The sequence below is a fragment of the Vanacampus margaritifer genome, chromosome 14 (genome assembly GCF_051991255.1).
Source record: "Vanacampus margaritifer isolate UIUO_Vmar chromosome 14, RoL_Vmar_1.0, whole genome shotgun sequence".
Classification (NCBI taxonomy): domain Eukaryota; kingdom Metazoa; phylum Chordata; class Actinopteri; order Syngnathiformes; family Syngnathidae; genus Vanacampus; species Vanacampus margaritifer.
Genome location: NC_135445.1, coordinates 8816704 through 8842854, shown reverse-complemented (window position 1 = coordinate 8842854; position 26151 = coordinate 8816704). Strand labels below are relative to the sequence as shown.

The window sequence follows — 26151 nt, the reverse complement described above, 5'->3', positions numbered from 1 at the left end:
CCGTTCATCTCTACCGTTGTTTTACTGCCCGTCCGCTATCGCCATCCAGGTCCAAAGATCACTTTATTGTTTACCCAAGCGGTTAGCAGTGAGGCTCACCCGGCTCCTAGTTCTTCCTTTTTGAACCCGAAACCTCGACTGGTGGCTTCTCTCAAGCCACCTGCTCCATCCTGTGTGGCTTTCATCCGGTTATTGGAAAACTCAACAGAACCGCCTGATTCAATATTCTGTACCAGCCTGACGTCCAAAGTGAGTCCACACAAGGACCAGCCTTTGAGTCCGGGTAAGTTTTTCTTTCTTTCAGCCATGTTTCTGTAAACGTAGAAGACCCTAAAGGACATCAGTCTTATTATTGTTCAAGGTATGTCTTCTTGTTTCATCTAAAGTAAACCGTGCCATTCCAATTGTGCTAAGCTTAAGTGTTGTGTGTTGTGATGGGGGAAAATTTTGTTAAATTTATGCTAAAAGTTCTTTGTTCAATAAAAATAAATGAATCAGACTTAAGGGAAGAAAATGAACATGGCCATATCACCGTGTGTAATCTTTGTGGTTATAAACAATCCGTCATATAGATTTTACTTCGGTGCAAAGGGTTGAGTAGGGAGTGGCTGTATTCATTCGGTCCTGAAAAAACCCCATAAATTGAAATGCTTGTTCTTGAATCGTGCTCAAAAGTGCCACCTTTGACTGTCCCTGTCAGGATATTCAGCAGTTATTGCTTTTTGAGTAAGTGACAGGTGCCACAAATGGCACCAATTCGGTGTATTGGCTCATGTATTGGAAGACAAGAAAATACAGAAGTAGGATACATTGTTGTCATGTTACGCTGTAGTTACCGTAACAAAGGCAGAATTGCTGATACGGTTATTGCATTTAACAAACAATGTACATTGCAAATCTCGGATGCCATAAGTATTCAGCTTTCAGCATTCTGCATAGCTCTTTTGCAAGTATAATAAAGTCTGTTTTTCCCTCAGCTGTACAATATGAAGAAACAGAGATAAAATGGGATCAGTGGCATCCTACTTTGGTCAGCTGTGTGGGCAACAGCAAAAGAGAGGTAGATAAGTTTTTTTTTTTAATGGGTTAGGTGTATTTTTTTATTGGTCAAAACGTTATTTACTATTATGGAATAAATTACGGCACTCCGTTTTCTTTACCATCAGAGGAGGAAAGACGTTTGCAAGCCAATGACAGACCTTTGAACCTGTCCTACCACTACGCTGTGAGTACCCAAGATTGAAGAAATAATGCATGGGGAATGGAACTCATGTCTTACTTCTTCCCATTTTAGAATAATGCCATCAAGACGTCCAAATACAACATCTTCACCTTCCTGCCACTTAACCTTTTCGAGCAGTTCCGAAGGCTGGCCAACAGCTACTTCCTTTTCCTCTTTGTACTTCAGGTAGGCCTAATCAGCTAGATAACACATCTGTGCAAACAACCACAATGTTAGATACAACTGCAGGATTTAATGAAGAAGCATATAGTCATTAAAAAATTTTGTGCAGCGCAACAATATGAGAGTGTAGTCGTTGCCAATAATGTATAGTTTTCCATTGCATGATCTGTATGTGCTTGTCTTCCATTTTGGAGGTCCAGAGGACAACGCCACTCTCCGAAATAATGTCCTAGAAATAATGGTCTAAGTTTTTTTTTTTCCTTTCAGAAAACACAAAAAAAACTGATACAGATATTGATTATATTTAAGTATTAATAATTCATTTTAACAAAGAATGTAGCTAATCTTAGCAGAGGTGGCCAACAAAATTAGCTTTAGCCAAAATTAGCCATTAGCATTCATAGATGCATCTAATTTATGAATGGGCGTACTGTATGTGTGTGTTTACAGCTCATCCCACAAATTGCCTCGCTCTCGTGGTTCACCACAGCCGTCCCTCTCATTTTGGTGCTCTCTATAACAGCGGTCAAAGATGCCACCGATGACATTGTGAGTTGACTTTATAATTATTATTTTTTTATTCTTAAGCAATAGCAGTGTTTAATTAACGAATACAACATATTGTGCTCTTTCTGTCATTAAAATCAAACAGAACAGGCACAACAGTGACAAACAAGTGAACAACCGCAAAGTGAGCGTCCTCATTGATGGAGAGTGAGTCATTCAACTTTTTCTTGTTATAAATTTGTTTATTGCACATTGAGTACAAAAACTACAATGAGCTTTATTCATCACTACACGGCATGTTGTAATTTACGGTATATCAATAAAGTTGAGTTGTGAGTTTTTGTTGTGCTTAAATTTAAAAATGTCATTTTTATACCTAAATCATACAATAATGTAAATGAATATTATTTTTGATTTGGCAGACTTCAAAGTGAAACCTGGATGAATGTTCAAGTTGGAGATGTGATTAAACTGGAAAATAACCAGTTTGTTACAGTAAGTGCCACAACAATAACAGTTTTAGGTATTCATAGATATCTATTGCTGCATCAAATGTGTTCATTGTGACGCTTTGACCTCAAGACATGATAATTTTTTGTACTTAACTGTCTTCTTACTTTAATACTTCTTGATTTTGATGGGTTTTTTCTTCAGGCAGACCTTCTTTTGCTCTCGAGCAGTGAGCCTTTAAATTTGGTCTATGTGGAAACAGCAGAACTAGATGGGTGAGTACATTATATAAATTTAATTTGTATGTATCGTTGTTTGGTTCTTTCCCCATCATTCTTCTCATGTCTTCATGATTTCCACCAGTGAAACCAATCTGAAGGTGAAACAGGCACTGACTGTCACTGGAGAAATGGGAGACAACATTGAAGCCCTGGGCAGCTTCACTGGTAAAGATTTTAATGATTTGTTTTTTGAGAGTGACACTTCTGTGACCGTGACATCAAAGATGACGCGTCACCTCGATGTTTCTCAGGCGAAGTCAAATGCGAACCCCCAAACAACCGCCTGGACAAATTTAAAGGGACACTCACTGTAAATGGACAAACGTACTCTTTGGACAATGACAAAGTGCTTCTACGTGGATGCACTTTGAGAAACACAGAGTGGTGCTTCGGGCTGGTTATCTTTGGAGGTAAACTACTGTCGGGCGCTGACCATTCATAGCCCTCCTTACATCATTCGCATTCATAAAACACATGATGCAAATGTCCCTAAGATATTTTTCTCACGGTTTGCATCTTGGGTATGTCAGGTCCGGACACAAAACTGATGCAGAACAGCGGAAAGACCACGTTCAAACGCACAAGCGTTGATCACCTTATGAACGTCTTGGTGCTATGTGTGAGTTTCTGTTTATTACAAAATGCTATGTAACTGTCTACACTGGGAAAAACAGTTGGGTCAAAAATAAAAAAACTAAATTGGGTCAAAAAGGGACCAACCCAACGTTTTGGGTTATTTATTAAACAAAAAATTTGGGTGAAATTTATAACACATAAAACAACCCAACATTTGGGTTGTATTTTATTTTATTTTATATGTCTACATGAATAGACCACAAAACAACCCAAAACCCAAACAACCCAAAATTGGGTTTTGGGTTATTCTTTTCACCCGGCTTTTTTGTTTACACGCATAACCCAAAGAGCTGGGTCGGTCCCCAAAGAATAAGTTGTTTTGTGGGTTATTCATTTGACCCAACTTTTTAAGTTCAAATAATTTATCCAAAATGTTGGGTCGGTCTCCCAAAAAATGGTTTGTTTTGTGGGTAATTCATTTGACCCAACTTTTTGTTTTAGAAAATGGTACTTCATTTACAGTATATAGCGCTTTTCCACCTTAAGTGCTTTACATTTGACAACATATTTACCTACTGATGAAGAAGCATCAGGAGCAACTAAGTGTTCAGTATCTTGGTCAAGGATACTTCCACATGGTCACAATGGCATGGGATGGGATCAAACCCACAACTTCTGGATTGTGAGTCGACCACTCTACCACTGAGCCACGCCATCCCATGCTAAGTAAATCAAAATGTTGGGTCAGTCCCTTTTTGACCTAACTTGGGTTATTTTTGACCCAACTGTTTTTAGAGTGTACCAAATATATTTGAATACATTAGACTTAAAAGTTTGATTGTTCAATAGGAACACAGGCACAGTCTAATGAGCAGAGCTGGGCAGTCCGTGCAGTTTTTTTAGGCTTCGTTGTCATAAAGCTCTCGCCGAAAGGTGGGCATCCGTCAATAACGAGCCAATGTAACCACGACTTCACCCAATGCTTCTACTCAACCGGCAGGTTAACATTCTCTTAGCTACCGGTTGAGTAGAAGCACCGGTAGCTTTCTGGATCTGGATTTGCCAGCTCTGGTTTTTCTGAGAGACCTTGTGTTTTCTCATGTCTTCATCATTCCATTGTGAATTTGCATATGATGCACGTTTTTTGACTCCTGAAATTTCTTGCAAATAAGTATGCCTTTACGTCCGCCCCAATCAGATCTTTGGCTTCCTAGCCGCTATGTGCTCTGTTCTGACCATTGGCAATGCAATCTGGGAAATGAAGGAAGGCTCAGCGTTCATTGTGTTCCTCCCTCGGGAACCAGGTGTTGATGCTTCTCTCTCATCGTTCCTCACCTTCTGGTCTTATGTCATCGTCCTCAACACGGTTGTTCCTATATCTCTCTATGTCAGGTATGTATTGTAGCTCATGAAAAAACAACAACATTGGAGGATCCACTGTCCACTGTCTCACGATTAACTTTGATATGTCAGTGTGGAGATCATCCGTCTTGGGAATAGTTTCTACATTAACTGGGATAGGAAGATGTATTATCCCAAGAATGACACTCCTGCTCAGGCGAGGACCACCACCCTCAATGAAGAGCTCGGTCAGATCAAATATATCTTCAGCGACAAGACTGGGACCCTGACTCAGAACATCATGACATTCAATAAGTGTTCCATCAATGGCAAAAACTATGGTGAGAAAATGATTAAAAGCATGCAGGACAAAAAAAAGATATTAATGGTTTGTTGTTTTTTATTCAGGCGAACTGTTAGACTATTCAGGGCAAAGAATGGAAATAACAGAGGTGAGTTCATGTCTTCATTGGCTGTGACTGTTCACTTCATTGGATCACATCTGATTGTCATTCCTGACAAGCGTCTATCTGTCTTTAGAAGACACCAAGGGTGGACTTTTCGTGGAACAAGCTGGCCGATCCAAAGTTCATTTTCCATGACCACAGTTTGGCAGAAACGGTCAGGGAGGACAACTTGGAGGCTCAGGCCTTCTTCCGTTTGTTGGCTCTGTGCCACACTGTCATGCCCGAAGAAAAAAAAGAGGGTGAGATTCTTTATTATCACAGTCTTGAGTGTGATACTAAACATATGGGCCGACAATTTTTGAAATGTTCCCTTTGCTACCAGGGGAGCTTCACTACCAGGCTCAGTCCCCTGATGAAGGTGCTCTGGTCACTGCTGCAAGAAACTTCGGCTTTGTGTTCTGTTCACGCACACCGGAGACCATCACAGTTGTGGAAATGGGCCAACAAGTCATATATGAACTTTTGGCCGTTTTAGACTTCAATAATGTGCGCAAGAGGATGTCAGTCATAGGTGAGATCAGTTTTAAAGTAAAATAAAGCCCTTCAAAATAAGTAATAACAAAAGTCACTCAAGGGTTGAGGAACAAACTCACGACCTTCAGCTTGGGAGACTGCCTCACTACCCCTCCTACTGTTTGCTTGTATCCAAGAGACTAAAAACATATGAGCTATGCCCCTCCTACCTTTTGCTTATATAAAAAAAATAGAGACCAAAAACAATCTCTTTGAGTTGCGAAGATTCCAGCTAACACGAGTGATGTACTAACACACAGCAGGAGCTCCGTAGCTCAGGGAATAGATCGGCTGTCTCCCAAGCTGAAGGTCATGAGTTCATTCCTCAACCCTTGAGTGAGCCCCCCCCCCCGCCCCTCCTCTCCATTTTTTATTTTACTCTTTTCCAGGTGTAAATATTAGTCTAAAACTGAGTCTATTTGGTCCCACTCTAAATTTACTCGGCAGAATTTACTGTATATGAATCAGGTGTGCTAATGGGCAGAAACATCTAAAACCTGCAGGATTCTGGACCTCGAGGAACGGAATTGGTGAACCCTGCTCTCGACGGTGCTCCTAGTTTAAATATAAAGGCTAGTGCAATGGAAATGGATTAAATTTCCACTGCATCTTTAAACCGAGACTCCAGAGGAGTCCAAAAAAGTATCACAAGTGCTTCATGAAACTTCATTTGTTGATCACTAGTGATCAGTCCAGGTTGTCTGCCTTTTGCCCGAAGTTAGCTGGGATAGTGGTAAATATGATATGTACATTAATTTCACCATTGAATCACCATTTTGTGTGTCATCATGTGGTGGAACACCAAAGTTTTCACAAGAAGTGAATATATATTATTTTATGATGATGATTTACAGTGCGTAACCCTGAGGGGAAGTTTACAATATACTGCAAAGGAGCCGACACCATCATCTACGAGAGGCTCCACACCTGCTGTAACAAACTAATGGCCGTCACCACTGGTCATCTCAATGTGAGTTTTCATTTCCTCCAGAGAAATGTCAAGCTTTGATCATCATTGATGTTTTTAAACCCTAACCTTAGGAGTATGCAGGTGATGGTCTCCGCACATTGGTTCTCGCTTACAAGCATTTGGATGAGCACTATATTAAGGAGTGGATGCAGCGCCACCATGAGGCCAGCACTGTAATTGATGGAAGAGACGAGAAACTCGATGAACTGTATGAAGAGATTGAAAAAGACTTGATGGTTGGTACACTTACTGATTCTATTGCTTGACTAATCTGGCTTTTCTCAAGCTAAAAAAAAAGATTAAAAAAAAAACATTCTTACATTTTTTTTTTACAAAACTTTTAAAAATTTAGCTTCTGGGAGCAACAGCTGTAGAGGACAAGTTGCAGGATGGTGTCCCTCAGACAATCGAGCAGCTGGCCAAAGCTGACATCAAAATCTGGGTGTTGACCGGAGATAAACAGGGTTGGTATCTTATTATGTTACTTTATGCATAATTTATCCGTAATCTCAATGTGTCTGTTACATTTCACAAATCCAAATTTCTATCAGAGACGGCTGAGAATATTGGCTACTCCTGCAACATGCTGCGAGAGGAAATGAAGGACATTTTCATTGTGGCAGCAAATACACCTGAAGGAGTGAAAGAGGAGCTCGTGTAAGTGAGTTAAAGTATATTTGAAAAAATCTCTGTTAACAGGACTTGATGTTTTACATGAGTCATACTTCCATGCCGTGCTGTTTTTAGATCTGCAAGGAGGAAAATGTGTCCAACAGCAGCAGATGCACCGACTGTGACCAAAGCTCGTACTGGCCTCTTCTGGCTTGAAAAGAAAGAAACTGTGCATGATGACAAAGTGGAGGGAGAATACGCCCTTATCATAAATGGACACAGTCTGGTAAGAGGTTTTTCATCCCCCATTAAAAGTTCAAATGGATCTTTGACGTCTAGAGCCGTCATTGGCAGTGAATGAGTTAAATCAAAGAATATTTTACAGAGAAGGATGATTTGACTTGATTTCGCCACCCATAACTGAAATTCTTGGTTTCTTCTTCCTTTGGGTCCTCAGGCCTTTGCCTTAGAGAAAGATTTGGAGTTGGAACTGTTAAGGACGGCATGCATGTGCCAAACAGTGATCTGTTGTAGGGTCACTCCGCTACAGAAAGCCCAGGTTGTTGAACTGGTCAAAAAATATAAACAGGCGGTCACTCTGGCCATTGGCGATGGGGCCAATGATGTCAGCATGATCAAAGGTAAACTCCTGCACAGACGATACAACAATGCTAAGAAAAGATCAGCATTCATTTTGACTCACTCCTGTTTGATTTACAGCTGCACATATTGGTGTCGGTATCAGTGGTCAGGAGGGCATGCAGGCTGTTCTGTCCAGTGACTTCTCCTTTGCCCAGTTCCGCTATCTGCAGCGTCTCCTGCTGGTGCACGGGCGCTGGTCATATCTACGCATGTGCAAGTTTCTACAATATTTCTTTTACAAGAACTTTACCTTCACCTTCGTGCATTTCTGGTATGCCTTCTTCTGCGGTTTCTCAGCACAGGTGAGGAACATTTAAGTGTTCTTTCTTGATGACTGTTTTGTCTTTTTAGTATAATACAGTAGATGGGTACACATTATTGCAGAGTTGTAGAACTGCAAAGGTTTCTATGAGTCAAGTCTAAGATTTTTATTTTCCATAGACAAATCTTGTACGGAAGTCCAGTATCATAACAGTATTCAAGTTCAGGTAGGGTGACCAGACATCCTGTTTTGACCGGGACAGTCCCGTTTTGAGGCTTTGGGTCCCTTGTCCCGGCAGATTTTGCCAACCTCATTGTTTTGTCCCGATATTACGTATATCCCGTTCCACCGTTCCGTTTTTTGTGTTTACTTTTTTACCGTGTATATGTCAATTGTCTATCACACAACCTAAGATAAGCTTTCTCGGGAAATATTTCCAATGTGTGACCAGCGCAAGGTAAACAGCACAGTTCGGCACAGAACAAAAAATATTGGATTATAGTGATGATGTCTTGTTTAGCACTGTTGAACTGTCAACCAATATAGCATTAGCATTAGCGATTTTATTTTCAACGAATTTCTGGCATCCTGGTTTTTACTTTTGGAAATCACCCCAAGTTCAGGTCGAGGAAGCTATTTCTCTGTCATGCCTCGCTACAATCATTGCCAACATGGACATTCAAGTTCCCCAATTCAATGACGGCATCCACAGAAGGAATGCCTTCTCCCATACCAAGGTACCCCAAGGGACTTCACTCAAACTAAAGATCATTTTCCACCTGAAAGGTGACATTCCATGATCCAGCAAGTACAAGCCATCTGGTAAATAAGGAGGAGTTGTAATATTTTTTCAAGATAGTATAATAATGATATGAGTCCGCTGAAAAGAAACACTTGCGAGGAGCAGCTGTGCTTCTGTAAACCCGCTTGTGTCCGGAATATTCTGTAGAAATAAATCCTTCGAAGGACCTGTTCACCGATCTCCAGTCTGTATTCAGAAAATCAGGATTCTCTCTACCCGAACAACAACGAACACGTGGAAGACAAAGATAGTCTTCTAACCTACCAATCAAGCCCTGGTTGAAAGTAGAGCGGCAAGGCACCTGCCACTCAACCACTCCGCAAAATGGCACCATACTTCTATTTGCATTCTTCAGTGGTGAGACCAAGCGGCATTTCTCCAGACTGAACTCTACCGACCCCACCGAGTAAAGGTGTGAGGCCTTGTTGCCCCATGTCCAGATGGGGTACAGTTCCTCTCTGTAATATTATTCAAAGAAATCTTTGGACTCACACTTCATCATTTACTAATTTCCATTGGGATCCAGAAGGCATCCTCAGGCCCCAACATTATAGACTCTTAGGCTCATTTCAATACTTTCACCACAATGAGGTGATGATTATCGAAGGGTTTTAAACAAAGCATTCAATCGTAATTACAGAAAATATTTATATTGTGCTGTTGACCTTTTGCTGTTATAATTCTTAGACTGTGTATGACGAGTGGTTCATCACCCTGTACAACCTAGTGTACACAGCTCTCCCAGTCCTAGGCATGAGTCTTTTTGACCAGGTATGCAACAATCACAGTCTTTACCTTATAAGGTACACTTGCATCATACAACAAGATGTTTTTTTTTTTTTTTGCAGGATGTTAATGATCGCTGGAGTTTCCAGTATCCACACCTCTACTCACCGGGACCTCTGAATATTTACTTCAATAAGAAAGTGTTTGTCCGCTGCATGATCCACAGTTGCTACAGCTCCCTCGTCCTCTTCTTCATCCCATGGGCGGCTATGCATGACACCGTCCGAGACGACGGCAAAGAAATTGCGGATTATCAGTCTTTCGCTTTACTGGCACAGACGTGTTTGCTTATAGTGGTCAGCATCCAGGTAAGGATTTGAAATGCACTTTTCATTTAATAGTTCATTTAAGTCATTCAACTCCTTTTTGTCAACAAAATTATCATCAATCATAAGTACTGTTTGTTCTCTGATACAGTCTTAAAATTCACATTGAAAATATATATTATCATTAATAAATATGTACCTTTATATTAGGGGTGTCAAAATTAGTGTGTTAACTTTGACTTAATTTAAAGTTCCTTTAACGCCACTATTTTTTTTAAAACGCGCGATTAATGATCGCCCCTTAATTGGCAATCCTGTACTTTTTTGTCAACAAAATTATCATCAATCATAAGTACTGTTCTCTGATATAGTCTTAAAATACACATTGAAAATATATATTATCATGAATAAATTTGTACCTTTATATTAGGGGTGTCAAAATTAGTGTGTTAACTTTGACTTAATTTAAAGTTCCTTTAACGGCACAATTTTTTTTTTAAATGCGCGATTAATGATCGCCCCTTACTTGGCAAACCTGTACTGGGGAAATTCCAGTTGAAACGTAGCAGACACGTCCACGTCAAAATTTAGCAGTAATAAATTACTAATAATTAATGCTGTCAACGTTAAAACATTAACTAATTAATTAATCACAAAATATCACATTAATCATGTATTAACGCAGATTAATCACACTATTAATTTTGACCACAAATTATCCTTTATCTTGACAGGGGATGGTTACGTTAAAGGTAGCACAGGTTGTGTTTGAACAATAAAAATAACTACATGCATTAAAGTAAAGTATTTAATAAATGTTTGTGTATGACATTCAGAATGTTTGTTCATGTCAAACTACTGGGGTAATTTTTTTTTCATTTTAAATTATGCAAGTAATTAAGTGATTAGAAAAAGAGGAGGATGAAAGTGTGCAGTGGATCAAAAAATGTTGAAGACGTCCTCATAACATTTAATGTCAAAAGAATTAACGCATTACAGGTGCTCTTCAAATTTGGCGGGCAAAAATTTTTGATAAAAAAAAGCCTTTTTAATTAAGCGATTAATCATCATTAATCAAAATTTTAAGATGTGATTAATCTGATTAAAAATTTTAATCGTTTAACAGCTCTAATAATAATGCATATATTTGTGGAGACTGGGGTCAAGTTGTATTTTACCATTTTAAAAATGTGCAGAATTTCACAATTTACTTTATGTTAAAGATTAGATAGCTCCTAATATGAAAAGAAAAATTCACTCAGCTCACCAACCAACGTCTTACAAATGCAATTATGCCATCTAGTGGCAGAAAAAATGACCTCAACACAAATCAATATCACACTTGTTTTTTACAGTACAGTACATTGTTTTAATTTTAACTCTTTTTTTAAAAATGAAATTACTGTATCAATGACTAAAAGATGCAGCCATATTTCTATTTAACATTTTTTTCAATTATTAACAAGAGTATGAAAACTTTAATGAAAAATATTTTACTGTACATTTTATTGTACATTTAGAACAGATACAGTATAACATTTGTAATTTATTGTGAGTTTAACTATTGGAGTCATGCGATTAATTACAATAAAAAAAAAAATAATCGCCTGACACCCCTGCTTCATATTTATTTGCAACCTGTTCCAGCTGTGTCTAGACACCCACTACTGGACGGCTGTGAACCAGTTCTTTGTGTGGGGCAGCCTTGCAGTGTATTTTGCTACCACGTTCACCATGTACAGCAACGGCATGTTCCTCATCTTCACCTCCACATTCCCTTTCATTGGTAAGTCACTACAGAAGTCACGCAAAGAGAATGTTCATGTTATAAAATACTCATAAAACAGTTTTTAAAAAATTTACTGATATTTTCACCCGTGCGTTTGGGACCGCAGGTACAGCGAGGAACTCTCTGAACCAGCCGAATGTGTGGCTGATTATACTCTTGACGACGCTCCTCTGCAGTCTGCCAGTGGTGGCTTTCCGTTTTACTGTCATTCAGCTTCGTCCCACCGTAAATGACAAGGTATGAAAATCCTGATCAATCAGTAACTAATGTAACATCTCGGGGAGCAGAATAGGAATGTCAACACTGAGGGGATCAATATCAGTAACGTGTTAAGTCAGTACGTACATTAGACGTCAATAACATAATTTCTAGTTTGTTATAGGATATGTTAACACACATTACACATTCAAGATCTTGATAAAGTATTGAATTTAATTATTACGTTATGCGTAGCTGTGCAAGTACAGTAAGTACTCAAGTTGCTGTCTGTTGTATTCATGTGGCTGTTTGCTGAAGGTTTTTTTTCACCCAAATCCATACTGTGCTCCTCCATTACAGGAACATAGTTTGGGGCTGTTTTTGCCTTCCCCTTCCTTCCCTTATGCTTTTGCTTAAACCGGGAAACCGGGGCGCTGTTTTGGGTGACTCATCAGTTCTGTCTCCCTCTGTTGGTCATTGTTTTTGTTTTCTTATGTCTTTTGCAGCACAGAAGCGTATTGCATTCAATTGGGAAAAAGAACTCCTGTTTTTCTGACTACTTTTTTCATGGAGCTTTGCTTGTGTGTGTGTGTGTGTGTGTGTGTGTGTGTGTGTGTGTTTTATTTCATTTTTTCAGAATATTTTTTTCTGTTTTACTGAATATTATTTTCTGGCATAAAAAAAATTCTGAAAGGGGGGGTTGTCTAAAAAACAGGAAAAAAAATGAGAATAATGGAGGAAAAATTCTCATTTTTTAAAAACTGAAATAAAATTTTAAAAAATACTCAGAAAAACAGAAGCTGGTGCTCTGTTTTTCAGAGTAATTATTTATTTATTTTAGGGAGAACCCTCCTGTTTTTCTGACATTTTTTTATGGAGCTTTGTTTTTTTGTGTATTTATTTATTTATTTATTTATCCCCCCCGCCCCACCAGTTTTTCTGATTTTTTTCCGTTTTACTGAATATGTTTTTTTATCATAAAAAAAATGCCCAAAACAGGGGGAAAAATATTTAGAAAAACAGGGGAATCAATTATTTATCTTTTTTTTATTATTATTATTATTATTATTATTATTATTTTTGTTTGTTTTTTACCTCTGAACTCCAAATGACTTGTTGCAGACTCGCTAATGGAGGACACTTTCCCGCATACCTTCAGCGTACCTAACTCTATCACTGACTGGCTCAGCATACGAACATGTCAATCGATCGGTCAATCGATTTTAAGTAAGCTAACAGTTAAGTTTTTACGGAAGCGTATTTATTGCATGCGGGAAAGTGTCCGCCATTGACGAGTATGCAACAAATACCTTGGAGTTCAGAGGTTAAAAAAAATAAAATAATAATAATAATTTAAAAAATATATAGATAAATAATTGATTCCCCAGTTTTTATAAATATTTTTTTTTAATGATAGAAAAACATATTCAGTAAAACGGAAAAAAATCTGAAAAAACGAAAAAAAAAAATACACAGAAAAAACAAAGCTCCATAAAAAGAAATGTCAGAAAAACAGGAGGGTTCCCCCTGTTTCCATACTCTTGGACGGAAAATAAAGCTAGTCTGAGCTAAATACTAATACTATACTATACTATACTATAATATATATAATGTCTAGTACTAATGTAGACATATTATCCCAAAATCAAAGGAATTACTATCTCTCCACAGGTGAGACATAAGTTGCGTAAGGAGACGCTGCCGGCCCCTGCTCCTCGTCGTCCACCGGTCAGGCGAATCAGCACCAGGCGATCGGGCTACGCTTTCTCTCACGCTAAAGGCTACGGCGACCTGGTGACATCCAGAAGATTCCTGCGCCCTATAAAGAATCGTCCCGCCTTGTTCAAACATACAGACTCACCGCTAGCACAGAACCAGCCACAACACTACCGCACTATCACAGAGGAGGCAGAGCAGCCAATGCACCACTAGTTAAAAGGTACAAACGCAATAAGGTTGCATTGTGGGGGCTCATGAGCATCAGAAAAATCACTGCATGGATGGGTTCTGAGACATACAGTATTTGTATGTATACATATACTAATGCTGTTCTTAAAAAAAAAAAAAAAAAAAGTCAGTTGGGATGAGCCGAAGCAGACAAGCAACATGTATTAATTAGGGAGGTGATGTATGTTTGTCGTTTTTGCACATTTTCTCATTGAATCATTCAATTCAACATAAATATATGATTTTTCAGTCAAGCGCATGTGTATTTTTGTTAAATTATTTTGTCATGCGTTCTGTGGTTTATAGCTGGCAAATGAATTTGAAATTTACATCATGTCAATTGTTTATTTTGTTTTTGTTTGTATTGAACTACCACCATTCCAAGGTGTAATTTTAAGTGCGTTTTGAGTTATCTCCGTTTTTCTATCATTTTGTTAGATTTTTGTTTACATGATTATTAATTACAAGATTGTTTCACATATACTGTCATTCTGAATTATTGATATGTAATTATTCATATATTCATTTGACTTTGTTTAAAAGGAGCTATTACATTAAACATGTTTACCAGTTGCAGTGCAAGCAAAGTACCACCAAGGGACAGTGTTGTGTTTGAAACTAATTTTACCTTCTCAGAGCAGAGCCAGTAAAATTGGTACCTTTTAAAGGAACACTGCATCTGTGGCCCTCATTTTACGCAAACTGGCTAAATTGTATCAAAGCTATGGATGGATTAGTGTAGTTGGAGCAGCAGCAGCAGTAGAACTTGTACTTGTAGCACTTGGAATAGTACTTGTAGTAGTAGTACTTATAGTGCTTGCAGTAGTACTTAGAGTAGTAGTAGCAGTACTTGTAGTAGTGGTATTACTTGTAGAAGTATATGTAGTCGTAATAGCAGTACTTGTAGCACTTGTAGTAATAGCAGTAGTAGTAGGCCCACTAGTAGTAGCAATACTTGTAGTATTTGTAGTAACAGTACTTGTCGTAGTACTTAACCAGTAAATAGGTTTTCACAAAAGTAAATTGCTTATTGCTTCAGTTGGCTAAAGTGATATTTGAAGCGTAGCCTACTTTGTTGTAAATATTTGTAGTATATTTAAGTAATATTGACTCTAGCAAAGTATTCACGTCAGTCACAAGGACAAATCCATTGTTTATAGAAATGAGAAAAATAAAAAGCAAGTGCAAAATATTGTATGTATTCATACAATGTAGCTATGCAATCACTTTTGATGTGTACGGTATCTTCTTGTCAAACCTCCTGTAGCACGTGTATTGCATCACACTATTTGCTTAGCTGCAGTGTCCTGTGGGACTGAACAAGTATCAATCCCACAATGGCACAGATCCAGAAGAGCTTTTGGTCGGCTTGTCAATTGCTAAGAGCGAACATGAGAGATATGTTCTGCAGTAATCTGATTTAAAGCAATGGCAATAAAATGATCGTTTGAATTTGTAAAAAAAAAAATCAAAAATAGTCATAAGAAAAACCAAGGCAGTATAATCTTGGATTCTCATTTGAATTACAATGACATTAGTTGACATTGCATGCATGTTCCCAGAAGTCCATGCAGTGCTGTGTCAGATGGCTCACCATCCTTTAGTGAAGGTCACCGCATGATCCTGCCGCATGGGGGGAGGAATGGGCGCCGGCATGTGTTATAAATAGCCCCATCCTAACCACAAACATGACACTAACAGATTCTGTGTCTTTTTTTTTCCAACCAATCTAATATAGTTTTCTGAAATGATATTCTTGCCTAAAATATTTTGCAACGAATAAGGAATCAGGCAACAAATGCAAAATAATGCTTATAACAGGTTAACGTTCCGTGAATTAAGTAAATGTGTCCACCCTTCATATAAGATTTTCCAAGAGTCAAGTGGAACATGCAACCAGGTTGGTTTCTTGAAGTTGATACAACTTCAGGAGAATCACTTGGCAGTCGGTCGGACTTTGGCTGATTGGTCAGCAAGAGGCTGCAATCTTCTGCTAATGACAAAAAAAAACAACTTTAAAAGTGTTAAAAATAAAAATAAAATTAAAAAATAATGCAAAATAGTGTAATGAATGTTAACTACAGTGAAGACAGTTCAAGCAGCCACTGTAAAATGTAATGTTTAGTTTATTTTAAAAAGTAAAATAAATACCAGAATTTAAAGAGGAGGTCAACACCAAAATTTTCTTATTATATTATGTATTATGATTAATATTGCGTTCATGAGGTAAACAGTTAAATCCACACCTGTTTTTATCCATGTCAGGGAGCGTCCATTTTGCCACTTGTTAAAAGTAAAAAAAATAAAATAAATAGTGACTTAATTATCACACCTCAAAAGCAGAGCCATTTTTTGGCTCAAATCCCACAAGTCTAGTAAATAAATAAATAAAAATAAAACATCCATAGGTTAAAATTATATATTTGTTCAGGGATCAGAAAACGACCAATCACAGCTCACCTAATTTCACCTATTTACGTTTATTCGCATATTCCCCAAACGCAATGTTAAACTGAAGACATTGTACTTAGACTGGTGGGGCTGCATAGAACATATTATTGTAAAGAATTTTTTTTGAAAGTTGTAGTAGTAGAGTAGAGGTTAGGGTTAGAGGTGGGAGGGATCTGGCGGATTTTTGGGAGGAGCAGATGCTGAACTTTTGTTGACAAAATGTTTCTATAGCAGCCACACAAAAAAAAGCTAAATAATCTGTTATGTCCCGCCTAGTCCGTAATTTTGTTCTTGTTTTAGTCAGTGCAGAACGTCCCGCTTTACAAAGATTACTAAATCAAAATACAACTAACTCTGTTAATCCATAAAATGTTTTGTTTAGTCTCCATGTGCCACCCGGTAGCAGTCCGTGACCCGACGGTTGGGGACCACTGCCCTAGGGAGTGTCTAAGCTGCGAAGGTGTTTGCATAGGTCTTGGGTCAGGGTCTGTGTTCGTCATTTGGGTTAAGATCAAACTATGGCAGCGGCTTCACTGTCAGTATGTTTGACAGATGAGTGTGTCTGTGTGATATTGAGAGACGAATAACTAGAGACTAAAGTGGTGTCAGTTGTAAGCCTCAGGTCTAAATAAAGGATTACCCTCAACCTTAGAAAGTGCGCACACTCTGTACTGACACATTAGCAGGCGAAGGAGTGCGTTGTATGTCAGAAGACCCAAGATATCATGTGAAGATCTCTAAACCACACTTTTATCAGCAAAATCTGGCAGTTGCTAATCTTGATTTAGATTACACTTGGAAGTACGCCACCTGTCATTTTTTATCAGTTGATCCCAACATTATAACTGCTCGTCTCCTGATCAAAGTGAAGCTAATGCAGCCTCATTGGTTCATTTCTACCTTATATTGGCATATTGTTCCATGTTATATTGATAAATATGTAGGCTTGTTTAGGACTGAAAAACAAGGAAACTGCTGGACAAAGTCCTGCTGATGTCATTTAAACTGGGTCAGACCCGTCCCAGGGTCCTTGCTTGGCTAAGAGGTGCAGGTTGTTGATCCCACAAAAGGTTCAGCGTTCAAAAGCAAAGGGGAGGCTCACGTGCGTATTAGTCACACTGGAGAGGAAAGGTCTTCCAAATGTGGAGGCACCACAGGGATCCTGTTTCAAGTTCAGAGCAATATATATATGAAAAGTAGCAGGACATTGTGGAAGCTTTTTTTTGTATCTTAATTCAGCAGGACTTGATTGCTTTCATGATCTGCAATTATTTTCCATGTGTGCTTTCACTCTGTCTTGGCTGCCAATGAATCAATGACATTAAATTTATAGTCTTTTTTTTTTTTAGACTGCATATTCGGTCTTTACATTACAAGATTACATAGTTACATATGCTTATATAGCCTTCTACAGCCTCCAAACACAGCAGTGCATATTAATGATTTGTAGAGTTTGGCATCAAAATAAGTAAATAAAATAAAGTGTTTTAACCTTCAGCACAAGCTGGCATAATACAACTTGTCACAAAGTTTCCCTCTGAGTACCTACAAATTAACCATCTGGATACATTACCAAAGTTAAGGTGTTGATCTTTTTTTCTTTTCTTTGGGGGGATTCAAGTGTGGGGTAGATAAGCGCATTGCTTTTTTTAGAAGGGAGGGTCAAGTTTTTTTGGAGTATTTTTTTACATTGTCTTTATTAAAAAAAAAAAAAAATCTCCTTTTTCAGAATAAAAAAATACATATATCTGCAATTAAAAAACAAACAACCAAAAATATATATATTTTTAAATATTTAGAAAACAGAAAGAATATTCAGGAAAAATGAACAAAATTCTGAAAAACATTTTTTATAACTAAAAAAACAAACAAACGGAGGGGGTGGGGGTAATCCAAAAATGCATGCATAAAAAAAGTTTGTTCAAGGACGGCACACAACTGCTTAACAGCAAACAAATACAAAGTGCAATAACTTATTGTGCCCCCTCAAACAAAATAAAAACTTTTTTATTTATTTATGTTATTAAGGTACTATGTTTGTCCTGCATGTTATTGCAAATCCACAAAAAAAACAAAACATTAGGCCTACTCATGTAGTTTTGGACAACATAAACTCAAGTCATGTCTGCCATCTAGTGTTGATTAGTGATATTACAACTGAAAACTGAGGCAACACATAACTTCGATAGACCATTAAAAATATGCTTTTGGATAAGAGGGCGGGGACGCAGTTGGTGCACGTTCAGCAAGCTATGTCAGGAATTTTTCAAGTATAAACAGACATTTTGATATCTGAGTTTTGTTTTTCAAAATAAAAAAAAAGAAACAAACTCCATGCTCACATTAACATGCACTCAGAAAACATGCTTGCCTGAAAAATTAAGACTGGCACAGGAATTTTCAAATAACTGGCCTTTAATAAATGCATTGACTGAAACATATTTCCACATATAAATTTATTAAGGTACATTCAGTAGTAACATATCATTGCATAATATTTAGAATAGTCAAGACAGATTAAAAATGACTTGGAAAAAAAAATCAAACTGATGTTTTACAAGGCACTAGAGCAACGATGAAACATGCATTTGGTCAAAAAGCAGCATCACACTTCTAGTTTACAATATCTGGCCATTGATGCACACCAGTTATTGCTTTGATTATTGTGGTAGTAAAAAAGGGAACTGCACGTTTTCACACGGGGTATTTTCCAGCAGCATAAACAGTATTGCCAAATTAATTATACTTGCACAGTTTAAAAAGCTGCTAATTGCATAAATCCGATATTGCCTTTGAACAAGAGTAGTACTATATCTAGACGGTTTAAAACAGTTTTTAGGGAAGCCTTGTTACAATACAGGCTTGCCGTCCTAAAAATAATAAACTGCTTGTACCGCCATTCCTTAGAACAGCAGCTATACTGCCCTTTCGCCAGTGTGCATAATGCCACATTTGAACTTGTAAATGCTGTGGTAGCAACATCTAATTTGAATGGAAAATATTTTACTATCATCGAGTTGGAACGCACCATTGTGACGTACTGCATTTGTTTGTGAAACCACCTGGTGATCCGATCATTAACCTTACAAAATTACATAACTCGTCCTCTAGCCCCATTTTAAAACCGCCCGTGTTAATATTTAAATGTGGAAAATTTCTATTTCGCACGAAGACGATGTCACATAGTTACCATATCAATATAATGTCGTAGGTCTTACTTCTTGGCATCAGCATAAAACAGTCGTGGTGATCATTTCCCCCATCACTTCTCACAGGATCCCCCACAGTTTGTGCACAAGCAGGTCTTTGCCACATCCTGTATCAAGCAGCCGGTTGCCACATTCTTCCCAGCGACACACCTCACCGTTTTCAACCACCACAAACTTCCACTGGACGTGGTTCCCGGCGGGAAGCCTCACCACGGCAGCCCAGTGTCCATCCTCGGCGCTCTCCAGAGGAATGAACTCCTTCCAGTTACCAAGCTCCCGCTGGTCCCCAGCTACTGCCAAATTCTGGAACGGTGAACGGGTGAGGTAGTGGATGCGGAAGGTCACGTTGACTTTTTTGCTTTTGTTATCACATCTGTCAGTTTGTTTGACTTCAGGAGCAGTTTGAGGTTCTGAATCTGGGTGGTTAGATTCTTCAGTGGGAAGCTGTTGGGTTGCTGTGTGGGTCTCAGAGAGATTCATCCAGGGAAAGTTGGGGTTGCCGTCTGTGATCCATTCATTATGGTCCATAGTTGCCTCCATGATATTTATTTCAGTCTTCACATAGTCCTCATCTTTTTCCATCGGTGCCTCTTTGTTTTCTTTACATTCCAATTTCTCACTATCACCTGAAACCTCAGCAACTTTCACTTCTGCCTGCCTTTCCCATTCATCACTTCGGACCGGCACTGTAAACTTGTCTGTCTCTCTCTGGTTGCCTTCCTCAATTACACGGCCAAACATGTCCTCGTTTGCCGCCAAAGGCTCAACGTTGGCACATTCTACGATTGGACTGCATGGCTGTTTTGGCAGCGGAGCTGCGTGAGGCTCATACGCTACCACATCTTTCTCCAAGACTGATCGAGTTGCATCGTCCGGCAAAAGGGAGGTTTGAGCCTCAGCCTGTGACTCATGATCTATCGCTGGTATCTCAATGGTGCCAAAGTTACTCCCAGGATCGAGCAATTCAGGGCTGACTGCCATGCTGGAAATCCCACTTTCTTCACCGCCACCAGATATATTGTCATCTGTCAGTTTGCTTGGCTCAAAGAGCGGTAGGCAGATTTGAAGCTTGGGTTGGTTCGTCGTATCTTTGGTCATGACAGGAGCAGGAGCGGTGACGACAAAGGAAAAATCATCAACGTTTTGCTCATTTCGTTGGTCTTGAGCGGAAGACACCATGTCCTCATGAGAGGCGTCTTCTCTGGCATCTCTCTCACCCGCAGAGTCAAACCTTGGCTCCTCAAAAGTTTTGGACTTCTCAATGTTGTCACCATACTGATCTTTGTCAAGTTCTTGAACACTTTGTTGATCTTCGGGTTCACAGAAATGATCAACAGGTGCCTCACCTTCTGTAAAGGTTGTACCTTTTTCAGTAATGCCATAGACAGCATCAGTGCCATCTGATGGCATTGGTGTTTCATCTTGAACATTCGAGTCAATTTGGGATGTTGCTTCTGAGGCGATACCTGGGATGTCGTTATCAACCATAACTGGCACACTTGAACTGACATCATTTTCACTGCTGCCAACAATATTGCAACTCTCTACCAGTCCACTTTCGTAAGGAAGTAGGTCCATCTCTTGGTCGCTTGTCAGACTGTGTTCGTCTTTAGAATCAGTCAGGATTTCTGGATCCAACTGTGGTGACTGAGCCTCTAAATAAACAGCTGTGTTGCTTGAGCCATCTAAATCTTCTGCAGTGGCTTCATCGGCCAGAGAACTGTGGCCGTCATCCTCTTTCTCCTGCTCTTGATTGGTGACTGCGTGTTCCTGTCCCACTTCTGGAGCAAGTTGATCACAGGAGTACACATTCGGATCTGCACCATCTTGGTGGTGAATCAGCTCCACCAAGTCATTCTTTGGGCTCTTGTCTGTTGAAATATATTCTCCTAGGTCGTGCTCCACTGTTCCAGTCTCTTCTGCAGTTTCGTCATCTAATTTGTCATGATCTTTATCTTCTCTCAAGGGAAGGGTTTGCTCAAGCACTGGGTTACTTGACGAAGCCTGAGCATTTTCCTCCTCTTGTCTGGCTGGCTTGTCAGAATTATCCTCATCTGTGTTCACAGCCATGTCTTCTTGGTGTTCTGCGTCGTATACCTGAAGAGGAAAACATGACAATGTTGCATAAAATGTAGATAAAAACAGAACACAATCAACTCTTCTCCTGCAGTGGCTGACTTAGGGCAGGTAGGGAACTCCGGACCTCGAAAGCCACAGTCCTGCCCGTTTTAGATGTCTAACAACCGCTCTCAAGAACCGGAGTTCATGGCTTAGGGTTTCCATCCAATTGTTTTGAAAATTTTAAAGCAAATTTACTGAAAATGTGCAAAACGAACATGCGACTTATGTTCGTTTCCATCTGTTTTTCGCTTGTTAATATTGACAAGGGACTCCGCCGCTGTAAGTGGCGGTATACACCAAAGAGATGTAATCTACCAGCAATTTTAAAGAAGAAGAAGAACAGGAAGCGACTGCAATGTCGTACAAGTTTGGTTTTGTAATTCTTGATAAACCGTAGCGTTTCTTTGCTGTTTTCCATCTAAAATAGCATTAATATTCGCTTCTTTAATTAATTCCAAAAAGATTTCTGTTTCGTCATCCCCCCCAAACATACCAACTTTATCATCTGACATTGCTGTCCCTACTACAAACGTGCAACGTGTTTTGTCAGCGTTTATTTGCAAAACACGTTTCCACAGCCAAAATTCGCATTTTCCTTTTTACTTGTAAAAACTTTTATTGTGAATGTTGGGCCCTTTTTTTAAATTTCCATTCAGTCTTATTTTCACATTTCTTGAAAATTCGGAAACCCTACTACTATACCAACACGTCAGTTGCTCCTCTCTTTACTGAAACAGCACAAGCTCAGTTCACGTCACAATTATAGAGTCTGTAGTTGGGTTTCCATCCACCCATTTTTATTTGAATTTTCAAGAAATGTGAAATTAAAACTGGAGGAAAACACTAGAAATTCGAAAAAGGGCCCAAAATTCAACAAAAAAAGAAACGTTTTTACGGTTAGAGGGGGTGGATTTTGAAGTGTATCCAAAAAAGGAAAATGTGATTTTTGGCGATAGAAATTGGTTTTGCAAATAACCGCATAAACGTCGCACGTTTTGACCGGATATTACGTCACATGTACGTTTGTAGTCCCAAAGCAATGTCGGACGATAAAGGTATGTTTAGGGGGACGACGAAACAGAAATATTTTTGGAATGAAGCGAATATTAATGCTATTTTAGATAGAAAACAGCAAAGAAACACTATCGGTCTATCAAGAATTACAAAAGCAAACTCATACGACGTTAACGCACGGCTTCCTGGTTTTCTTTTAAATTCTGAGTGGATCACTATGGTGTATAGCGCCACCTACAGCGGCGGAGTTCCTTCTCAACATTCGCAAAAGAAAAACAGATAGAACGCATTATCGCACATTTTCAGTAAATCTGCTTAAACATTCGAAACAATTGGATAGTAATCTGACTTGTGTCATTTTACGAGTTCAAAAACAACAACAACAACCAAACAAACCAGTAAATGAGTTCTTACTTCTTCTTGGCAAATCTGATCCCAATTAGACTGTGGCTCCTTCAAGCTGCCTTCTGAAATCCCTTCGTCCTTATTAAACGCGGCATCTGTCGTGTATGGATGGCAAACGGTGGCAGGTTCCGCCTGTATTTCCGCCACAACACTTTGCCGACTCTGACTGGGCTCCTCCAAGTACAACTGGGTTTCTGTGAAAGATGACGGCACAGACTCCACTCGCTGCGTGTGTGGCGATGGAGCCATTTGGTTGACCGGTGCTTGGACATCAGATGCGCAGGGTGACAAGCTCTTCGCAGCAGCGCGACGTCTGATTTGGAGGAGAGTCCCACTAGTAGGGTCATCATCCTCTTTTGCCACATCATCAACATCTATGACATGAAAGAACATTAAATTTGTACTCTGCTGTAATTTTTAATCTGAAACATTTTAATGGGTAGTAAAAGGTGCTTTTAAATGGTTGTCTTCTCAACAGGGTTATAATAGTTGTGGATTTTTGGGGGGATAGTTATTTTGTTTTGACTTAGCTTTTTGAGCAGGTTAGTTTTTTTTTTTTTATGCTTTGTTTTAGTATTAGTTTTTTTAATATATGGAGTATTTGTTGAGTGCAATATCTTTTTTCTTTTTTTAAAGAAAGGTCACCTGCTGTGTAATAAGGAAAGGTAAACAATTTTGAAATGACTGTTTGATCTTTCTTCTTCGGTACGGACCTATAGCAATACAAAAATAACTACGTTTAAAATGAAACCAGAAAGCTCATGTATGATATTGACGAAAATGAAGGACATTTTTACAATAAATACAATTAGTTTTATAAATATAAGACAGTTTCAGTTTAAAAAAAATTTAAGCATTTTTACTTTATGAATTTTTTTTTTCAAATTTTACTTTGTTGTTTTATTAACTATAACAGCGTTGCTTTATGGTCAGTAACTGATAATGCTAAATTAATACATCTCCACATGAATTGTTACTTAAACATTTGTCTAGTAAACAGACAAAATAGGTGAATGCCTGGTTGGCAATAATGTCTCTAAATCCAAATATATGATACATACTTTGTAAATAATAATTTGGCCCATAAATTGCACAAAAGCACTTCTGCTTATTTGTAAGCCATATATGGATGTTCATACACTATATGAACAAACATATCTGATCTCTTCTGCAAATTGTGTTAATCTCCCCCCCCCCCCCAAAAAAAAACAACCATAAAACAAAACAAAACAATAATAATAACAATAATAATAAATAAAATAAACGTTTGTGAGGTCAGTGGCCAGAGACTTGAAGGCCTGGCTCATAATTTATGTTCTGGTTCTTCCCAAAGATGTTTGATGGGGTTAATGTCAGGGTTCTGTGTTAGTTTTTCCCCACCAGACCCATCCAAGCATGCCTTTATGGACTTTGTACAGGTTGCATCAGTGCTGTAAAATTAATGGATTTTATTGATTAAATCAAGCGTGCTAAAGGATCATTTTATTTTTAGATAGACTTTATGGGGCAGTGGCTTCTATTAAAAGCGCACTGTTTCCACAAAAAAACATGTGGAGATAGTTTTTAAAGGCTCAGTCAGTGTTGCATATATTGCTATATTTAATCACTTTTCCGACCTCTCTGCCAACTCCTTCTCGCAACTTACGATTTATATTTTTGACAGGAATCAAAAGTAAAAGCATTTTTACATTGTGTTCTGTATGACGAAGACATTTCACAGAGTCTATTGTGCTCAACATTGCCAACAATGTTGCACATTTATAGACATGTTGGAAACTTTGAGTCCAAATATTTTTTCCTGATGAATTGCCTCACCTGTGCAACATTAGTTGAGAAAAGACTGAGGTGGTGTGACATGGATTTATGTTAAATTGTCATCTTGTATGTTTAAATACATGTTTTAAAAATTGACAAAATTAGGATTATTTAAGAGTAAGCATTTACTTCAAATAAAGAATAAACATTTATATATATATATATATATATATATATATATATATATATATATATAATTAAATAAATAATTGTGAAAACGTGCTGCATGGGGGGGAAATAGGCTTAAGGCCATGCAAGCAAATCCCCAAAAGTACATCATGTCTAAGTGAATCTGGAATTCGATTTTTGTGAGGAAAACAAACACTTTCAGCCAATGCTAACCGTGACCATGACGTAATTGGTACGCGTACCTGTTGAAGCCACACACGCTTGCGCCTCGACGATCTCGGTGTGGGGGCTCGTTCCCTCGGCTCGGCCCGTCTCCCCTGCGGTTGCCTTCTTCTTCTTCCTCCGCCCCCTCACGGTTCGGTAGATGACGAAACCCGCCAGCACGGACACCATGGCGAACACGGCCAGAGCCACGGCCGGCCCGTGTCGCCCGATCATGCAGAAGAGGGACGCCAGATCTGCGCGTCTCTCCACTGCCACGCCGTTGCTGCCTTTAAAAGCCATCGTGCTCGAAAGGTCGTTCAGACGTGACGTGATCCGTCGGTGCGCGCGTGCTTGCGTGGGCGAGCGAACCTGGAGTCTGCCAGCTGAGATTGCTGTGGGCTGTGCACGACCAGCGCGTGGGCACCTCTTGTTGTTGCAGTCGGCTGCAGGTGCGGCTCATTGGCTAATGACGTCACGAGGACCGTGCCACTCATTCATAAAAATAGTTCAATGTCCACATTCGCATTCAGGTTGAGCTCATTGGCACATAGCAGAGGATCGATTATTTTATAAAGTAAACGACGTTGTTTTTGCATGTGTCGGTAAATTAACTTGGATTATATAAATTAAATTGGATTTTATACATGTATTAAATAAAGACGCACATAATCGGTATATGGGTCATTACAGAAGTTATGCCCCCATTACGTGAAATTTCAAATAATCAATGCAGCGAAAAACATGTACGCATAAGATGTATTTGTGAAACATCATTATGTACATAGGAATGAAACCTATCAAATCGTTGTGGAATAAAAAAAATAAATAGCAATTAAGCGACAAGATCAATTGGTGAAGATTTAACCAATTTAATGCTATGTCAGTCAGGATGGAGTAATGCTATCATCTAGTGGACGATTATGGTAGCATAAAAATAACTAGAATTGAAAATCATCCTTGCTCCACTGCTGAGGGTGGCATTCGTTTTA

The 26151-nt window shown here is 38.8% G+C and overlaps 2 protein-coding genes across 2 annotated transcripts; one reads left to right on the top strand and one right to left on the bottom strand.

Moving 5' to 3' along the window:
- Positions 1-98: 98 nt before the first annotated feature.
- LOC144033996 (phospholipid-transporting ATPase ID-like) lies at positions 99-15047 on the top strand. Its single transcript, XM_077542486.1, has 28 exons — positions 99-283; positions 978-1060; positions 1167-1225; positions 1295-1408; positions 1856-1954; positions 2058-2119; positions 2335-2407; positions 2567-2637; positions 2726-2808; positions 2895-3053; positions 3174-3262; positions 4418-4611; positions 4693-4901; positions 4969-5012; positions 5101-5266; positions 5350-5538; positions 6395-6510; positions 6582-6746; positions 6863-6974; positions 7062-7167; positions 7258-7408; positions 7580-7763; positions 7843-8066; positions 9516-9599; positions 9677-9922; positions 11528-11666; positions 11776-11906; positions 13539-15047. The coding sequence occupies exons 2-28, from the start codon at positions 1006-1008 to the stop codon at positions 13797-13799; spliced, it is 3585 nt and encodes a 1194-aa protein (XP_077398612.1). The 5' UTR covers positions 99-283; positions 978-1005; the 3' UTR covers positions 13800-15047.
- A 3659-nt stretch (positions 15048-18706) lies between these two features.
- On the bottom strand, positions 18707-25616 carry stbd1 (starch binding domain 1). Its single transcript, XM_077542592.1, has 3 exons — positions 25201-25616; positions 23024-23388; positions 18707-21571 (listed from the first exon to the last, which is right to left on the bottom strand). The coding sequence occupies exons 1-3, from the start codon at positions 25460-25462 to the stop codon at positions 19535-19537; spliced, it is 2664 nt and encodes an 887-aa protein (XP_077398718.1). The 5' UTR covers positions 25463-25616; the 3' UTR covers positions 18707-19534.
- Between the last annotated feature and the right edge of the window lie 535 nt (positions 25617-26151).